The sequence below is a fragment of the Oncorhynchus clarkii genome, chromosome 17, assembly GCF_045791955.1.
Source record: "Oncorhynchus clarkii lewisi isolate Uvic-CL-2024 chromosome 17, UVic_Ocla_1.0, whole genome shotgun sequence".
In the NCBI taxonomy this organism is placed as follows: Eukaryota; Metazoa; Chordata; class Actinopteri; order Salmoniformes; family Salmonidae; genus Oncorhynchus; species Oncorhynchus clarkii.
Genome location: NC_092163.1, coordinates 20,659,055 through 20,671,401, shown reverse-complemented (window position 1 = coordinate 20,671,401; position 12,347 = coordinate 20,659,055). Strand labels below are relative to the sequence as shown.

The 12,347-nt window shown below is 44.1% G+C and overlaps 1 protein-coding gene and 1 non-coding gene across 3 annotated transcripts in view; one reads left to right on the top strand and one right to left on the bottom strand.

Moving 5' to 3' along the window:
- LOC139370490 (protein kinase C alpha type) overlaps nt 1-12,347 on the bottom strand; it is a 215,526-nt gene that overhangs the window by 40,873 nt on the left and 162,306 nt on the right. Inside the window, exons 9-14 of one of the 2 annotated variants that reach the window (XM_071110004.1) lie at nt 9,131-9,157; nt 7,683-7,826; nt 7,083-7,256; nt 4,715-4,806; nt 3,657-3,719; nt 3,310-3,448 (exon numbers count right to left, since the gene is read on the bottom strand). In XM_071110004.1, the coding sequence (XP_070966105.1) occupies nt 3,310-3,448; nt 3,657-3,719; nt 4,715-4,806; nt 7,083-7,256; nt 7,683-7,826; nt 9,131-9,157 (639 nt within the window). The remainder of the gene's footprint in view (nt 1-3,309; nt 3,449-3,656; nt 3,720-4,714; nt 4,807-7,082; nt 7,257-7,682; nt 7,827-9,130; nt 9,158-12,347) is intronic. The other variant, XM_071110005.1, reaches the window with a different exon arrangement.
- Nucleotides 10,529-10,604, top strand: trnaa-ugc (transfer RNA alanine (anticodon UGC)). Its single transcript has one exon. It is a non-coding gene; the product is annotated as a tRNA-Ala (tRNA).

Sequence of the window (12,347 nt, the reverse complement as noted above, 5' to 3'; positions counted from 1 at the left end):
GGTAAAGAGTGGAAAGAGAGAGAGAAGTAGAGCAATGCAGTTTGTGTGTGTGTGTGGCGTAATGCGGTGTGACAGGCAAAAAGAGAGAGAGGTGCACAGGGACTGTGTGAGCTGTTTTTCCACATGGGGGTCCTGGCAACTAAGAGACACACACTGGTGCGTGTAGATGCACGGACACACACACTGGTGCGTGTAGATGCACGGACACACACACTGGTGCGTGTAGATGCACGGACACACACACTGGTGCGTGTAGATGCACAGACACACACACTGGTGCGTGTAGATGCACAGACACACACACTGGTGCGTGTAGATGCACAGACACACACACTGGTGCGTGTAGATGCACAGACACACACACTGGTGCGTGTAGATGCACGGACACACACACTGGTGCGTGTAGATACACGGAGACACACACTGGTGCGTGTAGATACACGGAGACACACACTGGTGCGTGTAGATACACGGAGACACACACTGGTGCGTGTAGATACACGGAGACACACACTGGTGCGTGTAGATACACGGACACGGAGACACACACTGGTGCGTGTAGATAAACGGACAAGGAGACACACACTGGTGCGTGTAGATACACGGACATGGAGACACACACTGGTGCGTGTAGATACAGTGCCTTGCAAAAGTACTCATCCCCCTTGGTGTTTTTCCTATTTTGTTCCATTACAACCTGTAATTTAAAATTATTTTTATTTGGATTTCATGTAGTGGACATAAACAAAATAGTCCAGATTGGTGAAGTGGATTGAAAAAAAAAAATTGTTTAAAAAAATTAATAAATGAAAAGTGGTGCGTGCATATGTATTCACCCCCTTTGATATGAAGCCCCTAAATAAGATCTGGTGCAATCAATTACCTTCAGAAGTCACATCATTAGTTAAATAAAGTCCACCTGTGTTCAATCTAAGTGTCACATGATCTCAGTATACAGTTGAAGTCGGAAGTAGTTTACATACACTTAGGTTGAAGTCATTAAAACTCGTTTTTTAACCACTCCACAAATTTATTGTTAACAAACTATAGTTTTGGCAAGTCAGTTAGGACATCTACTTTGTGCATGACACAAGTAATACAGATCAGGGTTGGGTTATAAAAAAATATGAAACTTTGAACATCCCACTGAGCACCATTAAATCCATTATTAAATAATGGAAAGAATATGGCACCACAACAAACCTGCCAAGAGAGGGCCGCCCACCAAAACTCACAGACCAGGAAAGGAGGGCATTAATCAGAGAGGCAACAAAGAGACCAAAGATAACCCTGAAGGAGCTGCAACGCTCCACAGCGGAGATTGGATTATCTGTCCATAGGACCACTTTAAGCCATACACTCCACAGAGCTGGGCTTTACGGAAGAGTGGGCAGAAAAAAGCCATTGCTTAAAGAAAAAAATAAGCAAACACGTTTGGTGTTCGCAAAAAGGCATGTGGGAGATTCCCCAAACATATGGAAGAAGGTACTCTGGTCAGATGAGACTAAAATTGAGCATTTTGGCCATCAAGGAAAACACTATGTCTGGCGCAAACCCAACACCCCTCATCACCCCGAGAACATCTCCACAGTGAAGCATGGTGGTGGCAGCATCATGCTGTGGGGATGTTTTCCATCGGCAGGGACTGAGAAACTGGTCAGAATTGAAGGAATGATGGATGGTGCTAAATATAGGGACATTTTTCAGTCCTCCAGAGATTTGAGACTGGGACGAAGGTTCACCTTCCAGCAGGACAATGACCTTAAGCATACTGCTAAAGCAACACTTGAGTGGTTTAAGAGGAAACATTTAAATGTCTTGGAATGGCCTAGTCAAAGCCCAGAACTCAATCCAATTGAGAATCTGTGGTATGACTTAAAGATTGCTGTACACCAGCGGAACCCATCCAACTTGAAATAGCTGGAGCAGTTTTGCCTTGAAGAATGGGCAAAAATCCCAGTGGCTAGAAGTGCCAAGCTTATAGAGACATACCCCAAGAGACTTGCAGCTGTAATTGCTGCAAAAGGTGGCCCTAGAAAGTATTGCTTTTGGGGGGGGGGGGGGGGGGGGGTGAATAGTTATGCACGCTCAAGTTCTGTTTTTTGTGTCTTATTCTTGTTTGTTTCACAATAAAACATATTTTGCATCTTCAAAGTGGTAGGAATGTTGTGTAAATCAAATGATATAACCTGGTACCTGGGGGGGGGGTTGTAAGGCAACAAAATAGAAAAAATGCCAAGGGGGTAAATCCTTTCACAAGCCACTGTACATGGACACACACACTGGTGCGTGTAGATAAACGGACACTCGCACACACTAAAGTGCATGAACACACACACCGACAAACACAGAGGATAGCAAACTTCCACATCGCAAAAACAGCAAGACAAAATGAATGAAACTCACATATAGGGGAAGCAAAAATTCTCATATTATCAGGTTGAGGTCAATTTCACTTCAATTAAGAAATCTGACTTTTTGGTAAATGTCCATTTCCAACCCTTCATTGGAGCTAATAACATCGTATCAACCTCTACTCTCTCAAGTCTGTCAAAGTCAAAGAGAGAGAGAACGTGTGGAGTTATGAGGGCCTGACTGGATTCCCTGATGCGAGAGCTGGACGGTGCATTTGCAGAGGGGCTCACCACCGCCCCAACCACCCTGTATGTGTGTGTGTGTGTGTGTGCACCTCACCATCGCAGCTTGTCCACCCAGCCTCAGCACCCATGAACCTCTTCGAGGACGTTTTAGAGGAAATCAATATGATGTCCCTCACTGGGCTGTGCTTGACTGGGTTGGTTGCATCAAGGGCAGATTCTTATGCAAAATGCTCTCTAACTCAAAATGTTCAGTAGACACGGTAATCTTTCTAACCCAAAATGTTCAGAGACAAGAAATCTTTCTAACTCAAAATGTTCAGTAGACACGGTAATCTTTCTAACCCAAAATGTTCAGAGACAAGAAATCTTTCTAACTCAAAATGTTCAGTAGACACGGTAATCTTTCTAACCCAAAATGTTCAGTAGACACGGTAATCTTTCTAACCCAAAATGTTCAGTAGACACGGTAATCTTTCTAACCCAAAATGTTCAGTAGACACGGTAATCTTTCTAACCCAAAATGTTCAGTAGACACGGTAATCTTTCTAACTCAAAATGTTCAGTAGACACGGTGTGTGTGTGTGTGCGCGTGCGCATCCTGAGCTGTCGACTCGGATTTGGATTAACACGGAGACGGGGGCGCAGGCCAGACAATGACAAAGATGACCACCCCACTCCCTCCCCCCACACACACTCCCCCTGTTCCTACCTCTGGGGCGATGTAGTCGGGCGTCCCACAGAAGGTGCGAGTGGTCACTCCCTCGTATATGTTCTCTTTACACATGCCAAAATCAGCGATCTTAATGTGGCCCTCCGAGTCCAGCATCACATTGTCCAGCTTCAGATCCCTGCAGGAGACACCCGCATCATGTGACAAGGGCCAAATGAAAACGACCATTGTATTTTAGGGCCTTTTCTATACCAATCCTGTTACTTCCTTACATTTATATTAGTAAATTGATGAATTATTGGTTTGACAATACACAGTGTACGGTAAACATTGATCCTAGAATGGGATAAAGTGCCTCAATTGGTATACATTGGAAGAAGACCCACCTGTAAATGATTCCTTTCTTGTGCAGGAAGAACAGGCCAACAGAGATCTCTGCTGCATAGAACCTGCAATGACATGCTCCATGTTAGGCAGCCCTGAAGCCATTCATTTCAACAGGAAAGATTGTAAACGACTGTAATGTGCTTCAGCTAGACTGGGTACATTCTGATAGATTTATTCATTCTTATACCTAGGCTGTCGTTTCTCCTTCTCCTCCGTACTTTGCAGTGCCCAGTCTAGTTTTTACTCTTCTTCTCCCTTCCCCCTCTCTCTTCCAAGCCCTCTATTTATTTATCTTTTACACACACACACACACACACACACACACACATACACTCTTATTCCCCCTGACCAAAAATATAAATGCAACATGCAACAATTTCTATGATTTTACTGAGTTACAGTTTATAAAGGAAATCAGTCAATTTAAATAAATTCATTAGGCCCTAATCTATGGATTTCACATGACTGGGCAGGGGTGCAGCCATGGGTGGGCCTTGGAGGACATAGGCCCACCCACTTGGGAGCCAGGCAAAGCCAACTGGAATTAGGGCTTTATTACAGACAGAAATGCTCCTCGGCACCCCTCCTCAGATGATCCCGCAGGTGAAGAAGCCAGCTGTGGAGGTCCTTGGCTGCCGTGGTTACACGTGGTCCGTGGTTGAGAGGCCGGTTGGATGTACTGCCAAATTCTCTAAAACGACGTTGGAGACGGCTTATGGTAGACAAATGACAAAATTCTCTGGGATCTTTAATTTCAGCTATTTAACTAGGCAAGTCAGTTAAGAACAAATTCTTATTTACAATAACGGCCTACCCCGGGCCAGACTCAGACAACACTGGGCCCATTGTGCGCCGACCTATGGGACTCCCAATCGCGGCCGGATGTTATACGGCCTGGAATCGAACCAGGGACTGTAGTGACGCCTCTTGCACTGAGATGCAGTGCCTTAGACCGCAGCGCCACTCGGGAGCAGAAACATGGGACCAACACTTTACATGCTGTGTTTATATTTTTGTTCAGTATAAAAGGTGAAAGCGAGGGGAAAGGGGAACTTACACTGCCTGTGGCTCTTTGAACTTGCCCGCTTGTTGGATGTGGTACATGAGGTCTCCCCCATTCACATACTCCATGACAAAGTACAGCCGGTCCTGGGCAGAGGGGGAGACAGAGACGGGGCTGTTTAATTTCATATAACATTGGTTTTCATAATGTTGGCATCTGTTCTACCCTCATATACTGTGTCATGATAACAGCCATGTCAGACAGACAGAGAGGGAGGCTTTCTTCATTATACTGTAGGACCCAGTGGTGAGGCTGTTGTGTAGTATTGAGTCACATATAGGGGATACGGTAGTACTATAGAAAGTACTATAGAAAGCAGAACAACAACAACATGAGAGGAAAAAGTATACCCCTCAGAAATATTTCCCATGTATGACTCCATTATGTCTAGTCAAACTGAAGTAAATCCCTCAGACAGCCTCTTACCGGTCTGTCCTGCAAACTTAACATACACCTCACTATACACTGGGTGGGTCGAGCCCTGAATACTGATTGGCTAAAAGACGTGATATATCAGACTGTGGGTATGACAAAATATGACCATTTACTGGTCTAATTACATTGGTAACCAGTTTATAATAGCAATAAGGCACCTTTGGGGGTTTTGTGGTATATGGCCAATATAGCATGGCTAAGTGCTGTATCCAGGCACTTATTTTTATTTTTTATTATTATATTTTTTTAATTGAATATCCAAAACATACGATATACTTGCAGTGAAGCCGCTCAACAACTACACCACACCAGTCATCCACCTGACTCCCATTGAGTGACACACACATCCAGGGTCAATGCCCTGACAGAAGACATGAACCCGAACCCTCCAAGATCCCCCCCTCTCCCCCACAGATCCTCAACAGCTGATTCCCCCCCCCCCCCCAGACAGTCCCTCCCCAAGAAGAAAAATAATAATAATTAATTAATACAAAAAATACAATTCATTCCATTCCCCAACCCCAAGAACCCCCAAATGCATCAACAACCAAGAAAATTAACTACAGAGAAAACGACAGAAGACAACAGAAAACAACAATGCAAAAAAAACAACAGAAAACTAAAAAAACAAAGGACATCAAGGACAACTAAAATTATACAGCAATGCCACTGTATATGTTTGTGTGCATGTCTGGCACTATTACATGTATCCAGGCACTCTGCATTGCGTCGTACATAAGAACAGCCCTTAGCTGTGGTATATTGGCCATATACCACACCTCCTCAGGCCTTATTGCTTCATTATTATCTGGAAGTGTGATTTAATTTGAAACTTTTCTTCAACATTGTGCGTTCTGAAGAGGCGACTATTTACGTATTCCTCATCTTGCTAAACCCTAGTTAAATTATCGCCTCCTCATTGTTGAAGAATAGTTTGAAATTAACTCACGCTGTGAGATTATAATAAGGTTTACGGTATTTTATGCACTTTGCTCAACATAAGCTTGAAATAACCTGTCAGACAAGGCAAATGGTTTCCTTAAACAATTACCCTCAAAGTGTTAGTGGCATCTTATTGTGAAGAGGATTTGGACTTCTCCTCACTTAAAAATGCATTGAATGTTTGATTTCCACTTTGGGGATGTGTGTGTGTATGTGTATTGGCCACTGTATTGGTCGTCCCTGCGCGAGAGAGATTGAGGGATTAAAGATTAAGGAGGAATGAGAGAAGTGCTGAGAAAGCTGACAGATTTAAAACAAAGAAAAACTTAATTGAACTTTGTGTGTGTGGGTATATACACGTGTGTGGTGTGTGTGTGGGTATATACACGTGTGTGGTGTGTGTGTGGGTATATACATGTGTGGTGTGTGTGTGTGTGGGTATATACATGTGTGGTGTATGTGTGTGTGTGTGTGTGTGTGTGTGGGTATATACATGTGTGGTGTGTGTGTGTGGGTGTGTGTGTGTGTGTGTGTGTGTGTGGGTATATACATGTGTGGTGTATGTGTGTGTGTGGGTATATACATGTGTGGTGTATGTGTGTGTGTGGGTATATACATGTGTGGTGTATATGTGCGTGTGTGTGTGTAGGTATATACATGTGTGGTGTATGTGTGTGTGTCATAGAGGAGCTTGACGATTAAGAGAAAAAGAATATGTATATAGTGTGTGTGTGTGTGTGTTGGCAAATGTCTGTGTGTGTGTGGCCTGCACAGACACATGTAATGGCACAAACCCTACCCCATCACAATAACCACACTTATGAGAATTGGGAGCAACGTCATCAGCATCACCAATGGACAGCAAAAAGCAAGTAATTGTGTGTTTGTGCATGCCCATAGGCCCACGTGTGTGTGCGTGTGTGTACGTGTGTGTACGTGTGTGTGTTTATCCCCTTGTGCATGCGCGTGTCCGTCGTCTCCATACCACGGTCTGGAAGCAGGAGTGGAGTGAGGTGAGGAAGGGTGGTTTGTCCTGCTGGGCCAGGACTCTCTTCTCTATCATGGTACACTCCACATCATCATCTTGGATCACCACGTCCTTCTTCAGGATCTTGATGGCGTACAACTCCTCTGTGGGCTTCATCTCTGCCAGAATCACCTACGACACAGGTACACGAGAGGTCAAAGGTGAGACCGAAGGCTTCTAAATAGGGCGGCTTAACGCGGATAGTAATGTTATTAACGCAACTGTTTTGTTGTTACTGTATGCTTATTACTCAACTGTACACCAACATTGATCTTGGATCTTACTCAATTTCAGATTTGTCCGATAGAGAACATCCCCGTGGTACACAGGACATTCAACATGACAAGTTGGGTAAGCTGATTTTAGAAGCCAATAAGAATAACTTGTGACAAATCATCGTGGGGCGGTTTCCCAAACACAGAACAAGCCAGATGGACACTAAAAAGCGAGATCAATGGAGAATCTTCATTGAAAGTGCTTTTCTGTCCAGGACCAGGCTTCATCTGTGTCCAGGAAACTACCACTTCACCTCCTTAATAAAACAAGTCCTGGGCTCACCTTGCCGAAGCTGCCTTTCCCCAGCACGGCCAGGAAGTTGAAGTCGGTGAGTTTGACAGAGTCCAGGTTGTTAGAGGGCAGATTGGACCTGCTGTCATCTGATGGAGCGATCACCTTCTTAGTACCAGGGCCCAGCTTGGCTTTCTATGTTCGGTGAGGAGAGGGGAACGGCGTGAGACACACACACACACGACGCACCCACACACACTGCTGTGCGGCCTTATGTAACACAATATAACACAATTCAAAAATTATTTTAAAAAAAATATATTCATTTTGGAGGAGATGGAACACAGACAGAAGGTATAAAACAGTAAATATGGAATGACAGTACAGACGTTAAATACTCCTGACTTTGTCATAATGCTAACCTATAAATAAATAAATAACTCATTTTTGTGGAGTTACAAGAAACCCTTCGGTCAAAACGTTGAAATTCATTTAAAGACATTTGAATGAATTACTGTCAAACCCCTCCGTGATAATGCATTGTCATTGGTCAATGTGCCATTCCATCAGTATGTCCACCACATGCTCTTACAAAGCTTCAAAGCTCGTCAAGTCATGCTTGGTTTAGAATCAGAGCAAGACGGTAAACTCTCCTGGCCTCGAACACACACATGCACTACACACACCCATTTTCACACCCTCTTGCGACCTCCATTTTCTCCGGAGGCATATTCCTTCTGTTTTCCAGGCAGTGGGAACATATGACAGTGTCACAACGACCTGGGTGTCATCCTCATTCTTCACCCTTACTCACAGGTGTCAAATCTCTCTTTTGCACACACACACACACACACACACTCAAGAACCTGGGCCTAATCGAGCAGCTGGCACAGTCATGTTAAACCTGGTCCACACTACAGCTCATCTTGTCTGTCTAGTACACTGGACAGGCTGGCAGCCACGCACATTACAAACTACACACAACAATAAAGCAGCCCATTTGTGTAGAACATACGACAATCCAAATAAACTGAACCAAAGACATTTGATCCCATTGGAATCTGTCCAATAAATTGACACTTCACGTGTGTGAGGTTCTCCGTGTCAATCTACTGCTGTTTCCCCTTGGTTGTTCATGGCTAGGCGAGGTGTAAGAAACTGGTCAGGCGGCTTTAGTTTGGTTAATGTATGCGTCTGCATACAAGTCCAGATAAATACTAGCCCCTCGCCTTCTTCTCTTCATGTAGATCTGACAGGATTTGATAGGCATATGCAAAAGGTTATAGCTCCACCCTGCCCTCTGATAGGCTAGGTGAAGACTTTGCTATATTGCTTACACCGTTCCAGTGGCTAGGGGTTGTTTAGTGGGCGGGGCCTAGAAATAGCTTGTAAGGTATAGGCAGCACACGATTGGGCTATGCAGACCACAGCACACCTATAAGCGAAGCCAACGAGGAGAAGAGACTCGCAAAAGCCGCCTTACTTCCTCTCAGACGCACCTGAACTTGGTTGGCTTTGTCCTTTGCCTGCAACCATAGCAGGGGAGAGGTGAATGGAGAACGGCTGACAGCTGAGACACAGCCATACTTTCAGAAGCACTACCATACAGACATGTTTTATGTCAGGAGCACAGTCACTCGTAACACTAACGCATTGACAACACAGATATTTTATCTCAGGAGCACAGTCGCTCATATCACTATGACAACACAGACACATTTTATCCCAGGAGCACAGTCTCTCATAACACTAACGCATTGACAACACAGACACATTTAATTTCAGGAGCACAGCCACTCATATCACTATGACAACACAGACACATTTTATCCCAGGAACACAGTCACTCATATCACTATGACAACAGACACATTTTATCCCAGGAGCACAGTCACTCAGATCACTATGACAACACAGACACATTTTATCCCAGGAACACAGTCTCTCATAACACTAACGCATTGACAACACAGACACATTTCTTTCAGGAGCACAGTCGCTCATACTGGTTTTACAATGAAGTGCTATGGTGGCATCTAGTGGTAACTGGTGGAGACAACTTGAGGGACAACGCCAACTATAGCTTTCTTATTACGTTTCATTATGGGGTACTGTATTGTAGATTGATAAGGAAAATAAGACTGTAACGTAATAAAATGTGGAAGGGAAGGGGTCTGAATACCTTCTGAATGCACTGTAAATTGTGCTGTATTCGATTGATTCACTGCACCTACATGCAATGCATTTTAAAACCTGGCATGATACTGCCCTCTTGTGGATCTGCGATGAGCAACGTGATCGAATTCAACTTATCAAATCAAGTTTATTGGTCCCGTACACAGTTTAGAAGCTGTGTTAGCGGGTTCAACGAAATGCTTGTGTCTATAAAGATATAGTAAAAGCCACGTTATGGCCCTATAAAATCAACACTGAACAAATGGAGACGGGCCTAACTAACTGTGCTGTCCATCTTTGTTTTGACCTCTCATTGCTGTAGGCACACAGCTTAACTTCCACCCCTGTACAGACCAAGCATCCAAAAATAACCTATAGGCCACAAAGGAGGAAGATGAAAATATGACCAGATAGTGATGAAAAGTTTGATGACAGACACAGACAGACATCATAGACAGACAGAGCATGCTCAGACAACCAGACAACATACACAGACAGACTGAACGACAACCAGACAACATACACAGACAGACTGAATGACAAACGTTATAATGTAGCCAGACAGACTGAACGACAAACGTTATAATGTAGCCAGACAGACATGGACGGGAAACATTTACTAACAATCTCCTTCCAACCAGTTATAACCCAATGAGGAGTCCCACCCCCCTTTTTTGACTACAGTATCCATGGACACCCCCTACCCAGTTGAGGAAGGAATAGGTCCCATGTGGCTCAGTTGGTAGAGCATGGCGCTTGCAACGCCAGGGTTGTGGATTCGATTCCCGCGGGGGACCAGAAGGGGGGAAAAAAGTATGAAAATGTATGAATTCACTACTGTAAGTATCTCTGGATAAGAGCGCCTGCTAAATGACCAAAAAATGAATAATAAAGAAGAGTGTCCTGGTAGACGAGAAAATAAAGAGGGGGAGGGAGCAAGAAGAATAATAACAGAGTGTGTCGTGTATGTGGGAGGTGGGTTGGCTGCAATGTCCCTGTAATGAACAGGCACTGAAACATGTATCTATCGACACACACTTCTGTCCTTGGGGTCTACAGAGGTTATTGCCTGTTTTCCTATTGGATGATATAATGAGGCTGTAGCCCTGTAGGACACTTATTTTCAGCATCTTGCATTGGCATGCTATCCTATTTTATTGTGGAAGTAGTCTACCTGCACGTATATAGTTCCATAAACACTATCTTTGTAGTGGATAATATTTATATAAAGAAATTCAGGCACATTTCCCTTCCAGCTTGATAGCTTTACACTTGGTTTTCTCAACAAAATACAAGGCTATTTACAGCTCCACACAATGATTTATGAGAGCAATTCCTGCTATCTGATGGCTCTTGTTCTTGCGCTAATTCCAACCCCACACTGAGAACAAATTGTTAGTAAACTGGATCTATTTGCAGTAGCCTTAAACCACGTACAAATGATCAGAGCGGAAGAGAGTGAGAAAGCGAGTGATTGGACACAAAGGAGGTAGATAAAAAGAGGACGACAAAAGAGGAACAGAGGCGAGGAAAGGAGACAGCGGAAGGGAGGAGGAGAGCGAGGAGAGGAGCAGAGGAGAGGAGAGATACCTTTAGGAAGTGATAGTTAATTTGGCAATCCTGGAAGAGAGGGAGAGAGACGGGGGGAATAGGGAGGAGAGAAACTCAGGCATTAGATTTGACAAGACAAAGGGTGGGCATCTCGAGGTCTCACAGAGCACAGATGAGAGGAGGGAGAGTTACGGAGAGGGAGAAAAAGGAAGAGAGAGAAGGGCAGGGAGACAGTGAGGGGGGAGACAGGGGAAGAGAGATAGGGAGAAACAGGAAAAGGGAGGAAGAGACAGACAGAAAGAGAAAGAGGGAGAGCTATTTTCTTGGACAGACAGACACAGTAGCTACTGTATATAACAACAGGAAGTGACCTCAGCCCATTAACTCCTGACCTCTCGTACATACGAGCCAAAGCAAGAATGATCTTTTACAATGCACCTACATTTGTGAAAGACATGGAATAAATATTGCCTAATGCCAGACATACCAACCTTAAGATATCTTGTCAGTGGGCCACAGAAATAGACCAACTAGACAGGATTACAATTAAGTCCTATTGACAGGAACTTCTTGAGCCCTCACACTCTCTAGCTCACATTGCTTCATATGTCTAGCCTGGTAACCCATGGCAATCCAAGCACACACAGCACGTCGGAATACCAAAGGGTTGTTCGTTTGAAATAAATGAGGGGGGAAAAAAACACAAACCAAAGAGTACTTGAATAGGAGACGTGCTGCAATTCAGTTAGCGTCCAAAAAATGGCATCCTATTCCCTATCTAGTGCACTACTTTTGACCAGGGCCAATAGGGCTCTGTTCAATGTGCTCTGGTCAAAAGTAGTGCACTATGTCGGGAATAGGGTGCCATTTGGGACCTAACCACTGTATTTGGCTCTCTTTAAGACATCAAAATGGCTGTGTAGATTAAGGACACACAAACAGGTATATAAGTCTTCCCTTCTCCCTTTATCAACTTAGAAGTGTTCACAA